At 44.9% G+C, this 23,546-nt stretch overlaps 1 protein-coding gene across 1 annotated transcript in view; it reads left to right on the top strand.

The window, feature by feature from the left end:
* The first annotated feature begins 8,833 nt into the window (after positions 1 to 8,833).
* The window catches only part of LOC111824279, a 22,328-nt gene continuing 7,615 nt past the window's right edge, over positions 8,834 to 23,546 (top strand). Inside the window, exon 1 of the mRNA XM_023748069.1 lies at positions 8,834 to 9,247. Within this exon, the coding sequence (XP_023603837.1) occupies positions 8,834 to 9,247 (414 nt within the window). The remainder of the gene's footprint in view (positions 9,248 to 23,546) is intronic.

The raw sequence follows: 23,546 nt of genomic DNA, 5'->3' as shown, positions 1-23,546 counted from the left end.
ATCCTGCCCTCCACCCCTCCTTGGAAGCTCAGTCTGGGAGGCGCAGGAATCTTAAAACCCTGCCTGGAAGGTGTAGGGTAGGGCAGGGTTTGTTCTGATTGCCATTTTGCTGAAGAGAAACCAAAGGCTTTCCCAAGATCACACAGCAATAACTGAAAAATATGGAAACAAAACCCAGGTTTTCAACCTCCAGCCACATCGGGAGCTTTTTCAGGACCTCTTACGTCAGAGAGAAATAAAAGGGCCTTTGCTGTGGTGGAAATGGAGTATCTGATATAGGGGCACGGAATTGCACCCCAAATGAAAAGAGAACACTCTACTGCCCCGCAGGTATTTCTCCTTTAACAAATACATAACAATTTCTGATGACCACAAAATGCTTAAATCATTCATTCAACACATATTTATTGAGCACGTATTGTGTAACAGTGTGGAAACAGCAGTGAGTACGAGAGGCGAACATGCCTGCCCTCCTGGAGCTCATTATGACCTGGCGAATATGCCGATTTCTAGCAGTGTGGCTCCTCAGGTCCAAATCTCAGCTTCATCGCTCAGTGGATACGGATGCTGGGCACATTCAGTAAGCTGTCGGTTCCAAAATGTCCTCACCTCTAAAATGGGGATCAGGATCACTCCTAATTGGTAATGTTGTGAGGATTAAATGAGATAACACAGGTAAGAGCCCAGGATACCTAGTCACTGCTTACAAATGTTAACTATGATAATTATTGTAATTCTCATATGAAACTTGTACAGAAAAAAAGCAATATTTCCATGATTAATAACAATAGCTACTAATACTGAGTGGCCATTTATTGAGTGTTAATAAATCAAGTGTGGACTTAGATGCTTACATTTTATCTCATTATGAAGTGGCAGTGTTTCCTGAACTTTCTTAGTAATATCCTTCTGAGTTGCCACTTAAAAAAAAAATCATAGCCCTAACCGGTTTGGCTCAATGGATAGAGCATCGGCCTGCGGATTCAAGGGTCCCAGGTTTAATTCTGGTCAAGGGCATGTACCTTGGTTGCAGGCACATCCCCAGTGGGGAGGCACATACTCAGCAGGAGGCAGCTGATCGATGTTTCTCTCTCATCGATGTTTCTAGCTCTCTATCCCTCTCCCTTCCTCTCTGTAAGAAATCAATAAAATATATTTTTAAAAAATCATATTCCTCAGTTTCTCTGAGTCAGTATCCTTCAGAATATACATTTTTTAATGTAAAAGGTAAAATATACAAAAATAATTTAACATTTTAGCCATTTTAAATGGACCCCTCACTGCCCAGAGAGTTCCTTGTCTGGGAACGAAAGTCAGAAATGCTCTAATATTTTTGAAAAAACCTAGAAAGCAGTTTTCCCCTCCACAGCTCTCCGCCAGTGCCAAAGAAGAGATTTTCTTCATTGCATTTTCTCTTCTCCTTTCCTAACACCATGAATGAACCAAGCCATTCACACAGAGGTTGCTGGTTGTCCCCACAGCCGCTATGGCAACAGAAGCTGGAGAGGGACACAAGTCCACTGAGTGAAAAACTGCATTTCTCGGCTTCCTGTGTAGCCATGGTAGCCATCTGAGTAGATTTTGGTCAATGGAGGTGAATAAACATGAAAGGAGTCGCACACTCTCTTCTTTCCCACTTTGCTGTCAGCTAAGACAAGGTTGCCTTGCCTTGAGCCACCTTTGCCAATGCAGGCAAGAGCAACAACCCTTGGAAATGAGGATCAACAAAGTGAGAGGGGCCTGGGCCCTGGATGGTCACATGGAGCATCTGCCCAGATAATCTTCCTCCACACTTACACACAAGAGAGAAACAAACGGGCGCACCATTTCAGTTATGGAAGCCAAATGGACACTTTGACTAATATAACACCCTCCTATTGGGGAGGGAGGGGAAGGAGAAAAATGGCAGGGAGAGGAAGAAGGTAGAAGGAGAGAAGGTGCAGGAGAAGATGAAAACAACAAGAAACAAATGGAGAGGCAGATAGTTCATCTCATCCCAATCCCCATAGCACTGTCAGGTCTTGCCTTCCCCTGGGGCTTTGGAAAATCACACGAAATTTTTCTGTTGCTGGTTATGTAAATGTTTGAAAAAGAAACATAAGTCATATAAATGTTTGAGGTTCATGGTCACATGGGGTGGGGAGGGCAGTTGTGAGACTCACACATAGTTTTGGGGGCAGTGCCAGGTGAGCTGGAGACATGATAGATGTGCACTAATCACAAGAAATGACATTTCACAAACAAGCTAAAGTGGCATTCAAGAGCAAGGCTCCTGGCTTTGAGAACAAGATGGCTAAGTATGAAAACCTTGAACTCATCTCCTCTTATTGACATCAAAACTACAACTACATATAGAACAGTTATCTCTGAGAACAACCTGAAGACAATCAGAACAGATTTTCTACAACCAAGGATATAAAGAAAACCATATTGAGATGGGTAGGAGGGGCAGAGGCTCAATGTAGTCAGGATGCACCCTACCTCTCATTCCCTGTGCAGTGACTCACAAGCAGGAGGGAGACCACAACTGTGGAGGTCACCCCCTAAACAGCAAGAGGTCCAGGCCCCAGCCTGGGGGACCTACACTGGGAAGAGGAGGCCCCATGACACCTGACTTTGTAAACCAGTGGCACTTACATCGGGGTGAGCCAAAGGGATATAGAAAACCAAGGTTGTGCTCGTTCCAAGTCCCAGCGCAGAGGCAGCAGTTTGAAAAACACCTGGGTCACACATAAAGGTGATGCCTTTATTAATTTTAAGGTGTGTGATGGAGGGGCAGGGATCTGTTGGAACTTTCTCTAGGGACAGAAGTGCTGGTGGATGCCTTCTCCCACCCCCACTTCTTTGCTTTCCTTCTACCTAGCTGGTCTGACACTGTCAGGCACCATTTCTGACACTCTCCGTTAACCTTGCTAACGCTATTCACCCCATTCTGAAGTTTCTCTGAGGACTCACCTGCCTTGCCACACCTAGTGGATGGCCTCAACTAGCATGGGTGCCCTCCCCCCTTCCAAAGCAGCTCCTGTCTCACCACACTCAGTGACAGCCTCAGTTGTCACCAGTGCAGAGCAGTGGCCTGCAAGAGTCTAGTCTGGGCCTCACAGCCAGCCATACCAGAGGCCTGTCCTGCACAACAGTGTGCCAGCAGCAGTTGTAGTCACACCCATTAGTCAACTGCACCAGGAGCTTCCCTGCACACCAGTGTGCCTTCAACTGTTGTGGCCATGCTTCACAGCCAGCTGGGCTAGGTATCAGCACCCCCAACCCCCGCCACTGGTGAGTCCATAGCAGTTGTGGCCCAACCACAACAGGAAGCCACACTAGTCCAAACAGAGAACACCTCTGGAGCACTGGTTGTGGTGACCAGGAAAATCGTACCACTGGACCCCAAGGACATTTTCTGCATGAGGCTACTTTTAAAGACCAGGATGTGTAGCTGATATACTTAATACATAGAAACAGACAAAATGAGGAGACAAGAGAATATTTCCAAACCACAAAACAAGACAAAACCCCAGAAAGAGAAGTAAACAAAATGGAGGTAAGCTGTCTACTAGATAAAGTTTTCAAAGTATAGTCATAAAGATGCCCATCAAACTCTACAGAAAAGTGGATCAATCAACTGCAAGAACTTCAAAAAGAACCCATTAGAAATGAAGATAATGTAAGAACTGAAGTGAAAAGAGTACACTAGAGGGAAGCAATAGCAGATCAGATGATGCAGAAGACTGAATCAGTGATCAGAAGACAGGATAGTGGAAATAACTCAATTGAAAGAGCAAAAAGGAAAAAAATTAAAAAGAATGAGGATAGCATAAGAGACCTCTGGGACAGCATCAAGCATGCTAACATTTGTATCATAGAGGTTCCAGAAGGGGAAGAGAGAGAGAAAAAGACAGAAAACCTATTTGAAGAAGTAATGGCTGAAAACTTCCCCAACCTGGTGAAGGAGACAAACTTCCAGGTCCAGAAAGATTAACCCAAACAGACACACACCAAGTCACATCATAATTAAAATGTCAAAAGTTAAAGATTAAGAGAGAATCTAAAAAGCTTCAAGAGAATAATAACTAGTTATGTACAAGGGAACTCCCATGAGACAATTTGCTGATTTTTCAGCAGAAACTTGGCAGGCCATAAAGAAGTGACATGATATACTCAATGTGATGAAAGGAAAAAGCTGACAACCTACATTCTCTACCCAGCAAGGTTAGTCAGAATTAAAGGAGATACTTTCAACAATAGAAGTAAATTAAAAAGAATAAAGAAAATAACAAGCCAAACCATAAAATAAATAAACAAATAAAATAAAGATGATAGCTTCCCAAACAGCAAAAGCTAAAGAAGTTCATCACCACTAAACCAGCATTAAAGGGAATTCTTTAAGTGGAAAAGAAAAAGCTAAAACTAGGAGTATGAAAATATATAAAAGAAAAATTTTCACTAGTAAAGGCAAACATATAATGAATGTAGTAGACTAACTACTTATGATACAGAGAACAAACCAATAGTTGCCAGAGGGTTGAGTGGTGGGGATGTGGGCAAAACAGGTGAAAGAGATTAAGAGGTACAAACTTATAGTTATAATATAATTAAGTCATAGGGATATAATGAACAGCATAGGGAATACAGTCAGTAACATGGCAATAACTTTGCAGAGTGACAGATGGATACTAGATTTCTCATGATGATAACTTCATAAGGTATATAAATGTCAAATCTCTATGTTGTATACCTGAAACTAATATACTATTGTATGTCCACTATACTTTAATTTAAAAGAGCTTTACATTCCAGAATGAAGAAAATAACTCATAAGTGTTCATGGAAAGACTATCTTTTTTTTCGAGTCCTGATACAATGTTGCAGTATGTCATTATGAAAAAAATTCAAAATAAGATTGTGTTCCTAAATTTATCTTTCCAAGAATTATATAATTCACTCCTAATTATCCATATTTCTTTTATATTTTGAAAAAAATGAGACTTATTCTTATAGTGATTTATGACACTTGTTTTGGGGTAATGTACTCTATTTTGCCATTAATCTTATTTGAATGTACTTAGAAAGATAAACTGATAGGGTACATAATATATCCCAAGGCAAATGTAAATAATTTGGAGATCATCCTTAAAAAGAAAACTCTATTCACTGGCGGCCCTCCAATGAGTCCTCACCACTCCCCCTGCTGGTCACCAGAGCTCCTTAACAGACTGCAGCCCCTTACACTGGTGCCTCCGTGAATCATGGCTCCGGGGACTCACACCCTTGTGACCTAATCAATAGAAAGCAGCAGACAAACATGGTGCTCGTTCCCAGCTTAAGCCTCAAGGTTTGGCAGTTTCCGCCTTTGCACAGTTGAAGCCCTGAGCAGCCATGTAAGAATTCTGGCTACCTGGCTGGAAGGACCATGGGGAGGGGGAGGTCCTGTTGCCCCAGCTCCCCAGCTGAGCCTAGCCCCAGCCTACTCACCAGTTGAATGCAGGCTCAGCAGTGCCACTTACATGCCCATCAAAAGCCCAGCTAAATTGTAGAATTGCGAGCAAATAAAATGACCGTTGTTTTAAGCCATTAAGTCTTGAGATGGTTTGAACATAGTTATTGATCGATGAAGCCCTAACTTTTCTTAGATCTTAAAGAGCTCCTATTTAAGGTTTCTAAGTGGAATTTCTTATAATTCCATTTGTCACACCATCTTCTGCTCTAAGTTCTTAACCAGTCAGGGTTGTCATATGTAGTTGTATGGGTTGTGCACTGTACCAGGGCACCTGCCAAGGGAGCCAATGGGGACTGCTTACCTATCCTTCACTGAAAGGGCAGACTTTTTGTAAGTTACATGAATATGCTTTATTGGCTCCCTGAGTTCTGACAAAAAGTTCAGTTGAATCAAATCCAAGTTTGTTGACCTGGCCCCCAAGCCTCCTTTAACTAACTGCCTGATGCCATCTTCGTCTCCCTCCAACTTTGTCCAACCCAATCTCTCATTATTCATCTCCAGTCTTCGCCCAGAGGGGTTAACCTACCTCCACCCTCAGACGCGCCCACTTTGCCTTCCAATCGGCAGCAGCTCCCAAGCTGGGTTGTGCCTTCTAAGGGAGGATGCAAGCGCAGAACACCAAGCCTCTGTGTACTCAGGTGCCAGGACAGTTTTAGCCTTGCAAACCTCAGAGGATTTGTTTGCTCACAGGCACGTGGTGTGTGGGGGTGGGGGATGGGGTTCCAAGCCTGTTAAAGTGAGCAGGGGCAGCAAACCCATCCGTTAGTCCATTTTCAGTCTCCAGATGTGGAGGGAAAAGCCCAGGGGCCATGGTTTACTCTGCCCCAGGGAGGCTGTGCTTTGTTGGACCAGGGTCCAAAGGCACAGGACACTGCGTCTGAGACAGGGAAGCTGGTCTCCAGGGGAGATTCTTTTCCTCACAATTCATAGCACAACCATAGAGCAAAATGTTCCAATATGCTGTGCAAATGGACCAACACGACACGGGATACACGTGGTTGAACGTTGTAATCTTACTCTTCATTAAATATTCAACACTGACGATTAGATCTCTTCCTTTTCTCAGCTTCCCTTCTTCCTCTGCATTCCCTCCTCCTTCAGGCCGCTTCTCCATCTTCATGCCAACTCATTGCTGTGTCCCTGCTGTCCTGTCAGGGACACAGCCAAGGGTTTCTAGACCTGGATGAGAGTGCATATTGTTGTCTTTGACTCGGGATTCTTTATGGGAAGTGAAGGTGCAGCCTGGTGGGACTGCCTGGAGAATCGTGTCCCCCTGCGTTTACCCCAGGGTATAGCACAGTAATAGTCACTGTGTGGGAGGGAAGTGACTAGGTGCTCGCCTGACTTCCTGCGAGAAGGAGTTGGACTGCCTGGCCCTGTGCCCTCTCAGCAGCAGGGCCATTCAGGACAACCAGGATCTCAGGAAACCCGGCGTTATTAGGGCAGTGGGCTAACGGAGCCATTTCCAAGCTGGTCATTGTTAAGGGTGGCACATCCCTGCCTGTGATCTCTACAGATACCCAGGATGAGAGGCCTGGGTGCGAAACTTCTGACTGAGGCAGGAACTAGACAACTATATGCAGGGAGCTATAAAATAGAAGTAGTAATATTCATTAGAAGCCCACTGGCAATGCTACTGAGAAGGCTGTGTGGTCAAGTTCCTGGGTTCCTCAGGGAGAAATTCTGCCAGCACTTGTCCTTCTGGGTGCTTAGGTATTGTGCCCACGTGAAGCCAGAGAAATGGGCTGGATGGAGGCCCTCCAAGGAGACTAGTTTCTCACTCATCTGATCTAGAATTTAGGAAAGTCTCTTAACCTCTGCAGGCTCACCTCTTCATCTGTGAATTGAGGTTCAACAACCTTGGGTTTCTCTCCAAAGAAAGCCATAATGATTCAGTAAATTAATGCATGTGGGGATGCTTCATCAGCCCAAAGCACTCTGCAAATGTAAGGTGTAAATGCTTCCACATATCTGGGGTCATCTCACCACTGTGTCTGGGAGAATGCCACCGACACAGTGCACTCAGTACAGATGTATTTATAATGTCCTCTTATAGCTATATTCTAAAAGGAAGGTTATTGTTCCAGAACAGGATATAAACATTTTTTAATTTATTTTTTTAATCACAGACCTCTTTGAATATCTAATAAAACCATGAATACTTCCTCTCTCTCTCTCTCTCTCTCTCTCTCTCTCTCTCTCTCTCTCTCTCTCCCTCTTAAAAAAAGAGCAAAACTGAACCATGCTAATACATACATCCAATAACATTTCACATACAATTTCTGGGGGCTTTCAGCCTCCGCTACATCCACCTCAGCTTGAGGTAATGCCTGCGAGAGACTTACAGGCTTCAGCTCTCTGAGCAAAGAAACAGACTGTGTAGGAAAATGAGTGCAACAATGATGCTTAGCATTTGCCTGAAAAGAATTCTAGAGGGAACGTCCCGGAGATTCTAATGTATTCAAATGATGCTCTTGAAAAAATAATGTGTCTGATCATAACTAGTCTATTTAGTTCAAGCTGAAAAGAACAGGTCTGCCCCAAACATGTGCTACCCTCAGCTGACTGAGGCTTTTATGCAGAAAGTTGTGGTCGGGATACCTGAATCCTCCCACCTCCACAAAGGGCTGCTATCCAGTGACGGCTGAGAGATTTTGTTACGGCAGGTGAGGCGCCTGCAGGGCGCTCTGATGCGTGCTCAGGGCCCAGCTTATCGGAGATCTGCAAGCCAACTGCCAATGGCCCTGGCTGTGTGCGCCCTGGCCCAGCTCAGGGGACTGGATTTTACCTCAAGCCACACACTGCTTTTGGCTGAGTGGTGTCCTTGCAAAGTAGGATTTCGTTTTGGATACAGGAGTTCAGGACCAGGGCTAGCTCAGCCAAGGTGGGAACCTGCAAATTTATGCCAAGATCAAGTCAAATTGAGACCACATCCAGAAACGGAAAATGAAAAGGAAAGAAAATAGTTAAGCAGGAAAAGCAATGTCACGTGTTCCCCATCCAGCTGGAGCCCTCGATGGAGGAGCACAGAGGGTATTTGCCCCAAATGGTGCTTAGAACCAGGCGGGCACTTGCTTCTAAGCTCGGAGGGCACTCATTACCTCCTCTCCTCGCGGCGGCTTAAGGCATCTTGGTTATCGGGTATAAACGCCCACTCCCATGAGAGAGCCCCTGGTTGCCCGCCTGACTGAGCCCGCACTCGCTCCTTGGCTTCCAGCGACCAGAGGCCTACTGGAAGGCGAGGCCGGAGGCCTGCATGCTGGCTCGCCCACACCCAGCGAGATCAAGTGGCGGCGCGGGCAGCTGGAAGGCGCCCACGGAGAGAAACCGAGCACCATGCTCAGAAAGCTGCACTCCGTCTTCAGCTCCAGGGCGCAAAGGAAGGCGGAGGTGGCCGAGAGTTCCTACTGCGAGGGAGGCCCCCCGGTGCGGCTGATCCGCAGCAGCTCCATGTACGTGGTTGGGGACCACGGGGAGAAATTCAGCGAGTCCTTGAAGAAATACAAAAGCACCAGCAGCATGGACACCAGCCTGTACTACCTGCAGCAGGAGGGCGACCGGGCGTGGATGTACTCTCGCACCCAGGACTGTCTGCAGTACCTGCAGGAGCTGCTGGCCCTGCGGAAGAAGTACCTGAGCAGCCTCAACGACCTGAAGCCCAAGCGCGCCCACGGCTGCTCCTCCACCTCGTCCAAATCCTCCAAGGGAGGAAAGAAGGCCCCCGGCCAGCCCCCCTCCAAAGAAATCAAGGTAAGTGCCGCTGAGAAGTGCAGCTGAGATGAGAGTGGTTGCAAGAGCCGCCATGCAGTTTGGAAGCTGGCTCGTCCAGGCACAGCTTAGTTAACGCGCACATTCCGAGCGGCGGCTCAGTTGTCCTCAGAACTCTCCATGGCCACCTCCCTGCCGGGGAGAACGGCTAGTCCCTGTTGATTTCCCACCGGAGGCAAGGGGACGCGCAGCTCCCGGGGTGGATGAGATCATACTTGCATGGTGTTTGGGTGACAGCAAATCATTTCTCAACCAATGATTGCGGTTGTTGTTATTACTGCAATCACATCTGAGAGTCCCAGTGGAAAGTGAAATCGTATGAACAAGATGTTTCAAATCTCTAGCTGCTCAGCCCCGTATGAATCAAGTAACTGCAGGAGTTGCTCCCTCAGGACCCCGCACCCGGGCATTGTGGGACTCGGGCACAGCCACAGAGAGCGGCCTTGCTGGGCATCGGAGGCTGCAGGCCACACAGACTGAGCAGGAACTCAGTGGAAGAAATAGCGTGCATTTATCTGGTCATTTTTACCCTTCCCAGCCTTTGCATGTAGTACCTTTCTTTGAGCATTTCAGTGTTACCGGAAGACAAGGGGGTAGTGGCTCCTGAGTCTGACAGGAACCCCATTTCTGTATTTCCTAAAATTTTTGTCTAATGCTTGAGGTTTGAGGCTGTTTTGTTATATATTTCCATCAATCGTTTTCCTGCGGGTGGGGCTCTGGGGGTTCACAGCAGGCCTGTCTTTCCCACATCCTGGCTGGCTCCCAGCATGCCCTGCGGGCCACGCAAGCCCAGTATTGTTGAGTGACTGATTGGCCCACTATCAAATCTCCAGGCCTGGTCATTCAACTGGTTTTAACTGTCTGCACTTTATCCCAGGTGGGAGCAGTTTAAATAATCAATTTAACTCCCGAAGTATGGCATGTTGGGGCCCATACAAAGGTCCTACTCTTAGGTCCCGGTACTGAGCCTGTGCCAGCTAGCTGTAGGTTTGTGGGCCAGTCACCCGTTTTGGGGGCCACTTCTGATGACAGAGGGGGTTGCAGTGACTTCTGGACTCCCTTCCAGCTTGAGTGTCCTGGGGTTCTAGGCTCTGGTTAGGGTCCGTCCCTCTGGGCACTATGTTTCCTGCAGAATGGAGTCCTGTCTTTGTAGAATGGAGCTCCCTTCCTCCCTGCTCCCTTCCTGGTCCGGCTGTCTGAAGACGGAGAGAGGGTTAGTGGCAGAACGAGCAGCTGTGGCCGAGCAGGAATGGCTGTGAGGAGGGTCACAGGCACAGTGCAGTGTACCATTTCCTGGGGAGCTGCCTCTTACCATGGTGTGACCAGAAAGAGTTTTAAAAAGGACTTTGAAGTCAGTCAGAACAAGGCCTGAATTTTAACTCCGTATCTGCGAGTGAAAGCTGTGTGCCTTTGTCAAGTTGAGTTTCCGTCTCTGAGCTTCTATTTCGGGAGTGTGCGAATGGAAATAAGAGTCCACCTTGTGAAGAGGAAGCAAGATCCTGCCTGTGATAGGACCTGGCACATTCTAAGTAGTTCAGTGTTTACTGACCCTGGAATGTAAGGTGCAGCCTGCAGACAATGGCTCTCCTTCATCGCTCCTAAAGCAAGAGCTGTCCGCTGGCGTCCTGAGAAACATCGGGTGCAGGCTGCATCCTCAGAGGGCAGGCTAGCAAGGCGGCTTGTGCCTGCCTGGTCTGCACAGCAGGGGCCGGGGCCCAGGAGAATGCTTTCCTTCTGGAATGTCATCACCTTTCTGCATTGGTAGGAAATGATGTTCAAGGTTTAGGGAAAACAACATATTTTTTCTTGACCCTCGGTTATGTGCTGAATTGTCTCCCCAAAATCATGTTTCAATCCTAACACCTCAGAAGGTGATCTTTTTTGGGAAAAGGGTGATTACAGATGTAATTAGTTAAGGTGATTGTGAATTATTAGGGTGGGTCCCTAACCCAACATCACTGGTGTCCTTATAAGAAGGGAAAATTGGGACACATGCACGCAGGCAGGGAGAATGCTGTGTGAAGACTGTACTTACACTACCGCATGCCATGGAAATGCCAGAAGCTTGGAGAGGGGCTGGGGGCCTCCCTCCCCAGCACTTTCAAAGAGAGCACAGCCCTATTGACACCTTGGTCTCAGACTTCTGGCTTCCAGAACTGGGAGAGAATACATTTCTGTTGGTCTAAGCTGCCCAGTTTGTGGTACTCTGTAGTAGCAGCCCTAGAAAATGAATATACCCCTCTATAGAATCAGCCTTTTTTCTTCTCAAATATTAGTCTAAACCAGTGGTTCTCAACCTTGGCTGCACATTAGAATCACCTGGGAATCTTTTAAAAATCCTGTTCTGGGCCTCATCCTCTGGAAATTCTGTTTCTTTGTTATGGGATGGGGCCACAACATTAGTAACAAAGAAACAGAATTTCCGGAGGATGAGGCCCAGAAATCAGGATTTTAAAAAGATTCCCAGGTGATTCTAATGTGCAGCCAAGGTTGAGAACCACTGGTCTAAACACATCATTGTTTTAGCATTTATCATGTCCTACTGTGGTTGTTAGCTTGTGTATCTCCCTTGGTGAACTGTAGTGAGCTTGATGAAGCTAAAACAGTGTCTTTGTCATTTTCCTAACCCAGAGAGAGCATAGTGGTGAGTACTTACTGGTCAACTTATGGATGCTTTATAGACGAAAAGCCTGCTGTCTTTCATGCTGTAGATCATGGGTGAGCTGGCCTTCATGTAGGGAGTAAGCAGTGTTCCCTGTGGTTCTGGACACCATGGTGAGCCCTCCCTCCTTATCTCTCCCTCCCTCCTTCCCTCCCTCCCTCCATCCCTCCACGTAAATACCAGCTACAGAACCTAAGTTTCCCTGTCTCTCTTCAGGGGAAAGATAATGGCTTTTAAATGGTTTTGTTTAAAACTCTCAGTAAGAAGTAAATTTTAGATGTTGACCCAGTTTACCCAAACACACAACCAAAACAAAGTTCTCTCTTTGGTACTCTGATAGTTTTCAAGTGTTCTGTACTGATTTTTAAATATTGGTCATGACATATTAGATTGATTTCACATTCCACTCCTGGGGCAAGACTCAGAGTTTCTCACAGCCCAGAGTGAGGTATCCCCACAGGTCCCGATGAAATGCTCACGCATAACTAAGGCATGATGCACTTGGGTGCCAAGGTGTCTGTTAGCCTCACTCCCAGGAAATGCGGAGAGCCTGGAAGGGCACCTACATGGGTGATGGAAGGAGGAAGTGAAGTGAGCCTGGGGTGGGGGTGGGAAGACCCCTGGGTTCCCATGACCATGACGGGTCCTGGCCAGGCCCTATGGCAATCTGCTCAAACAAAAATTTCATATCTGAGGAGTTATGTGTCAGTGTTGGGCATGGGGTGCAATTTGGGACTCATTGTTTAAATGACCAAATGTTAGCATTTCCAACACAGAGCAAAATTCATGTGGAGGAAGGATGGCATATTTGAAATAGTCCTGGAACCACCGGACCCCCATGCCCTGGGCACCTGGGGTATTTCTGCCATCGAGGAGGAATAGTGGGGTCTCCTTCACACCCACCTCCCCTGCTCCTGTGCTGAAACCCAGGCACAATTAGGGACAATCAGCAGTCATTCCTGACTTCTAATCATCCTCCAAACCCGGTGTGTTGAGTCCTAGCCCCACACTGCCGATGGAATAGCTGGGGCTCAGAGACATCAGGTGCTCTGTAAGGCTGTGACCTGATGAAGAGGGAGCCAGCCTCTATCGCCAGAACTCACACTCCTGTTCATGTATCCATGGCACCTTTCCATTGGAAAACATATTTGAGCTTGTGTAATATATCAGGTGCGGAAGCCTGCACCTCAGGATGAGGTGAGGCTGCTTCATCCTGCACAGCTGGGCCAGCAGAGTCCTCCCCCTGCACGGATTCCATGCTCCGGCGAAGCTCCCCCACCAGGCGGCATGGCCTGGCGTCTTTGTGCGGGAGAGACCTGGACCAGAAGCACCACAGGCAGGCACGCTTTAGGCCCTCTCCTCTCCACAATCCATGAGTGAAAATCCCTCCCTCTTGACACCTTCTCTTCACATGGCTAACTCTGATTCCACTTTTACTCTTGATCTCCGTAGCACTGAAATACTGAGTGTGTACTACCTCCTCTTGCACTAGGAAGAAAGCTGAGGGGACAGCGTGAGCACCCTGCAGCAGGCACTTGGTAATGGGTTGGTATTGTGTCCTCAAATCATTTCAGCAGAAATACGTTCACACGTCCCAATTCATTCTTCGAAGTATCTGAGGGAGCCACACACCAGCAGAATAAGGTAGCAACAGAAGCTGGAAAATCAGGAGAAAAAATCATCAACAGAAAATCAAAAGAATATGCAGATCATGCAGCTAATTCAGCTGCTATAGATGAGCTTTGGATTTAACTCTGCACTTTCTGGAAGCTACAATAAAAACAGAGCTGGACTTGTTTCAAAACTCTGACTATCTGAGAGGAAGAACCATACCCATTACTTAGGGAAAGTGAGATTTTCCCCAGATTTAAATTTCAAAATTCTCATATGAAACTTGATACATGGAACCATGTGTGATGTGGCTGGTAATTCCCTCAATAATATTTTAGAAACAATTTTATCAATACATATATCACTAATTCATTCTTCATCCATCAACACATATTTATTGAGCATATACTATGTGTCAGGGACTATTGTAGATACTAGTGAGCAAGTCCAAGTCCCTGTCCTCACAGGTGATCCCTCTTGGGGAGAGTGGGGCAATGCACCAGGGCACAGAGTTTCGGTGGCACTGTCTCGGGGCCCTGCTGGGACAACCAAGGGTGCGCATCGCACAGGTATCAGTGGGGCCCAGGGAGTGGTACGTAGCTTCTGCTGGTGCCCTCTGGACCCAGCAGAGAATTCAGATGCCAGAGGCATGGATGGGCCACATACCCTTCCAAGATTTTGTCAAAATCCTCTGACTATGAAGCTTATCCTATGAAAGAAAAATGTCTGTAAAAATTAAAAAGTTGTCCTAGGGTGTTTCTTGCAATTCCCCCCTCCCCTCATCCCAGCATCTTGAAAAGACGCGACTGGGACCTGGCTGGCGTTGGCCTCTGCATGTTTCTCCCTCACCTCTGGTTCCCATGGTAATTTCTTCAAGATGCTGGGAGGGTCTGTGGGCTCCTCATGAGCATCACTTCTCTTAGCTAGGCTTTCTTTTCTTTTCTTTTAAAATAACAGCTTTAATTCACTTGCCATAAAACTTACCTGTTAAAGTGTATAATTAAGTGATTTTTAGTATATTCAGCGTTGTGCAACATCACTACTATCTAATTCCAGAAATTTTCATCATCCATTTTAGCTTACTTTTTCTTGTTGTAGGAAAATAAACATAATATAAAATTTACCACTTTAAACATAGCATTTCATGGTTTCTTAAATGAGTGCTTTTTAGTGTCTCCAGATTATGGGCAATTAAGTTCATCACAGTTAATGAATTCTTAAGAAATTAAGTGGTTTCTTTGAATGATTTTATATAAATTTATTTTAAATATAAATGTATACCTTTTCAGATTGTTAACTATCAGATAATAACCAAAATTCTTCATACTAGACTTCCTTGAACTTTTCCAAATTACCATTTATATAAACCCAGAATAATTCATCCAAAAGACTATTAAACCATCCTATATAATAAAAGCCTAATATGTTAAGTGTCTGGTTGTCCAGTTGGCCATTCAACCAATCAAAGTGTAATATGCTAATGATATGCAAAGGCTGTTCAACCGCTCACTATGACATGCACTAACCACCAGGGGGCAGACAGCTGACCAGTCAACTAGTCGCTATGACGTGCACTGACCACCAGGGAACAGATGCTCTGACCAGTAGGTTAGCTTGCTGCTGGGATCCGGCTGATCGGGACTGAGCAGACACACCCTGGAACCCTCCCGCAGTCTCTCTCTGGCTGGCCAACCTACTGCAACCCTCCCCAGCCCCGATTGTGCACCAGTGGGGTCCCTTGGCCTGGCCTGCACCCTCTCGCAATCCGGGCTGAGGGACCCCCAACTCCCTGAGTGCATGAATTTCGTGCACTGGGCCTCTAGTAATTAATATATTTTTAGAATGTTATATAAATATATATTTTAGAACTTTACATAATATATTGGTAATAAACTAGAAAATGAGTTCCTTAAGAGGTCATGGATGCTCTAAAAATAATTCATTTAGGAATTAGGAGAATCTATATATACTAGAGGCCCGGTGCACAAAAATTTGTGCACTCAGGGGGGTCCCTCAGCCCAGCCTGTGCCCTCTTGCAGTCTGGGACCCCTCAGGGGATGACCACCTGCTGGCTTAGGCCCGCTCCCTGGGGATTGGGCTTAAGCTGGCAGTCAGACATCCCTCTGGCAGCCCGGGAGCCCTCGGGGGATGTCCCCTTGCCAGCGGGGAGCAGGCCTAAGCTGCAGTCGAACATCCTTAGTGCTGCTGAGGAGGCGGGAGAGGCTCCCACCACCACCGCTGTACTGGCAGCCATTAGCCTGGCTTGTAGCTGAGCAGAGCTCCCCCTGTGGGAGTGCACTGACCATCAGGGGGCAGCTCCTGCATTGAGTATCTGCCCCCTGGTGATCAGTGTGTGTCATAGTGACCAGTCATTCCCAGTCATTCAGCTGTTAGGGTCAATTTGCATATTACCCTTTTATTATATAGGAATGCCTGGCCAGCCTGGGTGAGGGGCTGATGGCTGTTTGCAGGCTGGCCACAGCCCCTTCAGTGTGGGGGTCCCCACTGGGGTTCCTGGTCAGCCTGGATGAGTGGCTGATGGCTGTTTGCAGGCTGGCCACAGTCCCTTCAGGGTGGGGGTCCCCGCTGGGGTGGCTGGACAGCCTGGGTGAGGGGCTGAGGGCCGTTTTCAGGCTGGCTAAGCCCCCCAGCGGGGACCCTCACCCCATGAGGGTGTGGCCAGCCTGGGTGAGGGGCTGATGGCTGTTTGCAGGCTGGCCACAACCCCCCAGCCACCCAAGCTCCCAGTGGAGGCTGGCTGGAAGCAGGTATCTGGGATTTATTTGTCTTCTATAATTGAAACTTTGTTGCCATGAGCGGAGGCCACAGCCGGCTCAGAGCAGGGGGGAAGCTTGGCTTCCTCCATCACCCGGGCAACCAAGCCTCCTGCTTGCTCCAGCTCCGTGGCTGCAGGCCGCCATCTTGGCTGGGTTATATAGTTGCATATAGTTGCTCTGATTGGCTGATGGGCGTGGCTTAGGGCATAGCAAAGATGTGGTCAATTAGCATCGTTGTCTTTTATTAGTGTAGATAAAAACCTAAGCGACTGAACAACCAAACGACTGGTCGACTGGTTGCTATGATGCGCACTGACCACCAGGGGCAGATGCTCAAATGCAGGAGCTGCCCCCTGGTGGTCAGTGTGCTCCCACACTGACCGATGGGTGCTCAGCTGATGGATGGGTGCCAGACGCAGGCCTTACGGCTGGCTGCTGCAGCCCAGAGACTGCAGCGGAATGGCAGCAAGCCTGGTGGTGGCAGGTACAGTGGGGCCGGGATGAGCAGGAGCGGCAGGCAGGAGTGGCAGGCAGCGTTGGACTGCCGGTTTTGGCCTGATTCCCGCAGGCTATGCTGAGGGACCCTACTGGTGCACAAATCCATGCACCAGGCCTCTAGTGTTTCTATAAAAGGTTTGACAATTATTAATTTTTTAAAGATATAAAATAGTCTTTTAAAGTAAAAGACTTAACATTTATTTTTATATTAACCATTTAAATAATTTCAAAGTGTACACTTCAGTGGCATTAAGTACAAACACAATGTGGTGTAGCCCACCCCTATTTCCAGAACTTTTCATCATCCCAAAGAGAAATTCCATATCCATTAAATAGTAACTCCCCACTTCCCCTGCCCCGATCCCTCTAATAGGTAAGCTCTAGTCTACGTTCTGTCTCTATGAATTTGCCGATTCTAGGAACCTCATATAAGTGGAGTCATACTGTGACTGGCTTTTCTCACCTAGAGCAATATTTTCAAGGTTCATCCACGTTGTAGCATGTGTCAGAACTTCCTTCCTCTGTATGACTGACCAGTTTGGGTATTGATGGGAGGTAAAGAGGACACATTCCAGATTGTGCTCTGACTGACCACTGCCCCCTCACGGAGGACAGCTCCTCCTATTTTAAGGCCAGGTGAACCGGTCACCAGCCAGCATCCTCCCGCAAGAACTGGACCTCAGGGAGGCTGGCCACGGGGCCAGGGCTGGCCCAGGGAGGCAGTCCGGGGTTGGCTGCGGTGCCCCATGGAACGTTGCCCAGACGGTTTGGCCCGGACATTTTTCGAGGCCAGGTTACCAGTCTCCTGTGGATCATCTGGTTCTGAGCAGCTTGGATTCCTGATTTGTCTGCCGGGATGAACTAGCTGCAAAATGTATACCCCTCCTGCACCACCACCTCACCCTCCCTCTGCTCCAACTGAAGAAATTCACCTGCTACATTTTAAAAGAACCAGTGGAATTCTGGAGCATACCTGCCAAAAGTGATTGCTTTTTATTTAAAGTAGTTTTATTCTGACAATAGTTAGCTTTCAGAATAAATTTTTTTATAGAAGCCACTCAATCTTGTTTCATGAAATAAGACCATGTCAACAGCAAATAGAAGATTCTTTCTCCTCTATGGCAGGAGAGTCTGAATTCAACCTAATTAGCCACATATAATTGCATATGGGAAGGGAAGCAGGTTCTGGATCTGTTTACATGGCTGAGAAATATTTTTCAGATCTGCTGGCGAGACTTTATGCAAACACAGTGATATTAAAATGTAGGCTTTCTGTGAGCGTCAGTTACTGGGTGGGGTGGAGTCTCTACCCCGTGGCCTATGGTTTGCAGAGCTGACAGGCAGTAAAAATCCAATATGAGCTGCAAAGAATATTTCATTATGCTTGGCAGAGCTTTGCACAAGATGACAGACAGTATAAGAATGATTGACAACAGAGCATATAATTCCTGTAGCCCCTCTCAGACCACTAGGTGGGTGATTATATTTTCTAATCTATCTTCCAGGCACCTGCTGGAAGCAATATTTCCTCCTCCCTTATTCCTCGCCATCACATTCTGGTCACCTGGCTGACTTCCTGTCTTTTTTAGGCAGCAGAAAAGCACTTCCCCAGGAAGTCATTTCTCATGTTCACACTCTAATTCAGTAGATTTCCCTCCTCCCTGTGTCTGAGCCCCATCTCAGCACTCAGCACCCAGCACTCAGTACTCAGCACACAGCACTGTAATGGTCAGTTCATTTGCTATTTCTGCTACTGGTCATCAGTTCACTGTGTGAAGGCACCTTGTCTTATTTATCGTTTTATCTCCAACCTCTAGCAAGGCTCCGGGCACATAGTAGATGTTCAATAAACCAATAATCTGAGAAGCTCCAACTATAATTTGAAAAGGAAACTTACAAAGTTTGATGGAAGATCTGGAAAAATAATAGGTCTGTGGTTTCCAGTGAGTGGAAAATTATCTTTTATTTTTAATGGAGTAAAATACAGTTTGGGTATATTCATATGCAATCAGATCCTGATAATTAAAACATCCAGTCTGTAATGGATCAGAGTTCACCATTCAAAGGACACTTTTTTAGGTAAACATTTTTTTCTAATGATAAAGTTGCATTTCTTCATTAGGTAAAATTTGTAAAGTACAGAAAAACATATGGAAGAAAATAGAAATAACTTAGAAACCTATCATTCAGAGATAATGACTATAAAATATATAGGTATATTTTATTTCAATCATTTATTTTCTGTACTTTTGCATATATGTATATTAGGAGTGCCAGATAAAATAAAGGATGGCTATTTAAATTTGAATTTCAGATAAACAATAGATTTTTTTTAGTATAATTATGTCCATTCAATATTTGGTGTGTATTTATACTAAAAAATTATTCATTGTTTATGTGAAATTGAAATTTAATTGCCATTCTATATTTTTATTTGCTAATTTTGGCCATCCTAATGTATGTATATGTATAAATTGACTAAATTTGGTCCATACCATATAATTTTTATAATCCCTTTTCTTAGTTAATATTTTATATTGTCGGTTCTTTCCCACCTCATTAACTGGTTTTTGAAAACTCAAGTTCTAATGGCACAAAATGTAACAATTTACAGTCTTTAAACAGTTGTTAAAAATTATAAGTACATACATCTTACTCTATGTCTATAAGGCATTTTTAGCAGTGATTACTGGAAGTGTGATTAATGGATAAGAATAAAAGGTCAATTATTTTTAAAGATTCTTCTTTATATTGCTTTCATAAACATTTTAAAATTTACACTTTCATCAACAGTGTGTTAGAAAGTCCTCTTTTTTAATTTAAAAAATTATATTTATTGGGGTGACATAAAATTATATAGGCTTCAAGTGTACAATTCTATGCTACATCATCTGTTTATTGCATTGTGTGCCCACCACCTGAAGTCACATTTTCCTCTGTCACCATATATTTGACCCCCTTTACACTTTTCAACCCCCTCCACCTTCCTCCCCTCTGGTAACCATCATACTATTGTCTGTGTCCGAGTTTGTGTTTATTTGTGTTGTTTCTTCATTAGTTGCTTTCAGTTTTACATTCCACATGTGAGTGAAATTATATGGTTCTTGACTTTTTCCATTTGACTTATTTTGCTTAGCATGATATTCTCAAGATCCATCCATTTGTCACAAATGAGAAAGCCCTTCATATTGCTCTTTATCATCACCAAGTATTGTCATTAATTTTAAAAGTTTACTGATATAACTGCATTATTTTATGTGCTTTTCTTTGATTATTGCTTCAGCAAAGAATGACCCTTTTATTTTATTAAACCAATTTCTAATTAATGGATTTCCCATTTATGTCTTTGTAAATTTTCTTTTGGCTTTATTAAGGATTTATTATTTACTTATGTAAAATGTTTTTATACTAAGTCAGTGGTTCTCAACCTTCTGGCCCTTTAAATACAGTTCCTCATGTTGTGACCCAACCATAAAATTATTTTCGTTGCTACTTCATAACTGTAATGTTGCTCCTGTTATGAATCGTAATGTAAATATCTGATATGCAGGATGGTCTTAGGCGACCCCTGTGAAAGGGTCGTTCGACTGCCAAAGGGGTCGTGACCCACAGGTTGAGAACCACTGTACTAAGTATATGAATACATTGTCTGAGTTATTATGTATCTTTTAATTTAATTTGACATTATCTGATGTACAAATACTACTGATGTTTGTGTAGTCAAATTATCAATTTTTGTCTTTGATAGTTCTTCCATTACTCTCATGCTTAGAAAGTCCTTCTATGCCTCAAAGTCAATTGCATATTTGCCATTTTTCTCCATTTTTAATAGTTCCATGAAAATAAAACATCCCAATTCTTTTGTCTATCAGCAATTTATTTTGACATGTAGTGGGAAATGAGAATTCAAATTGAATTTTTCCCAAATAGCAAAGTCTTCCAACACCACTTATTGACAAATCTATCCCTTCTCTTATTGGATTGTGGTGTTTCACTTATTGGATGTAAATATTTTATACTATGTTTCAAGGACGTTAATTTAATTCTACCAGTTTTGCTTCTAATGGTTTGATAAATGATAAAAAAAAATTCACTCAGTGTTTTGTTGAAGTGAAATGACCATTTAGATGGTATTTAAGAAGCGGAGTTACCAGGTACTAACAACAACACCATGACCTGAAGATTATAAAGCTGGGAGATAAAAGACGAAGCCTATCAGCCTGTGAGTTTAGAACCTCTAATACCAAAGACCGAAGGTGTGCAGCTATGCTTCCAAAATGGTTGTAATGTTTTGTTATGACAGGTAATACCCAGGCTTAGTTATACTAGAGTTTGTGACAAACTTCTCCCTTCTTTTTTATCTTTTTGAGCTGATTTTTTCAGCTCCATTATCTGCTTCACTGATTTCCAACCCCCTCAGCTGTGGCCAGTCTACCATTTAGCTTATCTATTGAAACTTTGTATGTGGGTATAAGTATGTGTGCATTTAAATTTCAGTGATTATATCTTTTCCCAAGTTATTTTTCATATCTACAATTCGTGTGTCAATAACTCACATTTTTTTTCACAAACTCCTATTCAACTATGGATACATATTTCCTTAAGTGTTCTAAATAAAAGGGATAAGGTAAATATCTATTTGTACTTGGCCTTGAAAATCTATCAGAAGGATGGTAAAGGCCATGTGAATGAATTAGAGCTTTCAAGGTTTGTCCTTAAAAGCTTATTTTAATGATATTAAATTGCTTGTTGATAAATTTAAGCTGTTTTGCCTTTAATTTCACCCAGCTGATCCAAGAGAAAATGATCTCTTCAATCCAGGCTATCTCAATTATATTGACATTCAGATTTCCAGGTATAATTAGTTCAAGAGAGTATTATCAGTACTCCATAAAGATAAGGAGTACACACACAGCCAGTTTGGTTCAGTTGGTTGGGCATGGTCCCATGCACCAAGAAGTTGCCAGTTTGATTCCTGTCAGGGCACATGCCCGGGTTGCAGGCTTGATCCCCAGTAGGAGCATGTAGGGGTAGGGGGGCAGTCCATCAATTACGTTTCTCTCTCATCGATGTTCCTATCTTTCTCTTCCTCTCCTTCTCTCTCTAAAAATCAATAAAAACATATTTTTAAAGAAATATAAGCAGTACAGAGTTCTCAAAATTTGCCAAGTTAAATCCAAAAATATACATTAACAATATGCAAACTGGAAAATGTAAACACTAGGTCATGGCATGTATACAACATACATTCTTTCACTCAACAAATATTTATTACTCCATACCAGCCCTCAACATAGGTGCTTGACATTCATAGATGAAAAGATAATTCATCTGCCCTGACACGGCCCATACTATAATCTGAAGCTGCACTTCTCAGCATCACTGAACCACACTGGTGTGTTGGGGTTCCTTGGAAGAGAAAGAGGTAGAAGTGTAACCGAGAATGTTGGGAGTATGTGTGTGGTACAACTTGTCTCATGCGTACAAGGGCTGGCAGTGAGCACTTATCAGCAGAGGATTTTCTGTGAGTGTTATTCCCCAAAGCTACCTCAAAGAAGAGGTTAATACCACTGGTCTTCTTGGGGCTACGAAGGTATCTGTTCACAAGGAGCAGCACACGAGCATAGAGAAAAGGCGCCTGGGACTGTTTGCTGCAATGAGTAGGCTGGCCCTCTGAAAAGGTGAGGAAGGTTGCCAAGTAGGAGAGGTGAGAAGGAGGCTAGGTGTTTAGTAGTGTTCCTCTTGGCTTTGGGTGGGTTTAGAATGTCCCCCTACCCCAACCTCTGAAAAAAATATTGTTGTTTACAACTGGGAGTTTATTTTGTAGAAACCAAATCTCTTGCAAACAAATACTGACAGATCCCAGAAGAAAACAGATTGGAGAAGGCCAGGTACCCAGAGGTCAAGTGAAACCAGCAGGAGAGCAGCTGATATGAAATGCAGAAAAATATCACAAACTGCTCTGGGGATTCAGAAAAGTGAGAAGTAAGTGGAGTTTGGTTTGGAAAAGTGCAAAGATTTCCATCTGGGCAAAGTAATCTGAGACTCAGGCCTAGAGTGAGGGGGTGGGACAGGGAGGCCTGGAAAATGATAACCCTAAGGCCACGAAGGTGAAATGTGAAAGGCAAACTGGAGTGGAGTCGGCAATGCAATACAGATGCTTTCAGAGCAAGTGCCTTCCCCGTGGGGCTGCTGTGGGGCTGATGAGGCAACATGAGCTCTGTGAAACCCGGGCCTCACCAGGGGCAACAGGCTGCAGGCTGCGTTACATGCAGGCTTTCCAAAGGAGTCTTTAAAACCTTCGGGCTAGAAAAAGTCAGGTTGGGAGGGAAGCAATACACTTTTACCTGGAGTTCTGAGTTCAGCAAGGGAGGACTATTTTGGATCTCACCCAGGGGTCTTGATCACTGACCTCCCATTTTATACCACAACCTCTTTGTTAAGTAGATTTTCCTGTCATATTAGCCTGAGTCCTGAACCTTGAGCCTCAGTTGATGCAGTCATTGTGCTAGTGGTATCTGTGAGTGTTGACCAAGAGAATGTCCTTGTAGAGGTGAGAAAAGGCCATGGAAGCTATGGGAAGGCGGAAGAAGACTCAGCCATGGTCCCTCCCCCATCGTGGGTCCCTCCCCCATGCCTGGGGGGCTCCGCCATGGCCGGTTCTCTATTGAATGGTGGTTCTTAACTGCTGTGTATTGGAATCACTTGATTATCTAAAGTAATTGGTCTGGGG

The sequence above is a fragment of the Myotis lucifugus genome, unplaced genomic scaffold (assembly GCF_000147115.1).
Source record: "Myotis lucifugus unplaced genomic scaffold, Myoluc2.0 scaffold_7, whole genome shotgun sequence".
Classification (NCBI taxonomy): domain Eukaryota; kingdom Metazoa; phylum Chordata; class Mammalia; order Chiroptera; family Vespertilionidae; genus Myotis; species Myotis lucifugus.
Note: the sequence above shows the minus strand (reverse complement) of the source record. Positions and strands in the feature narration are given on the sequence as shown.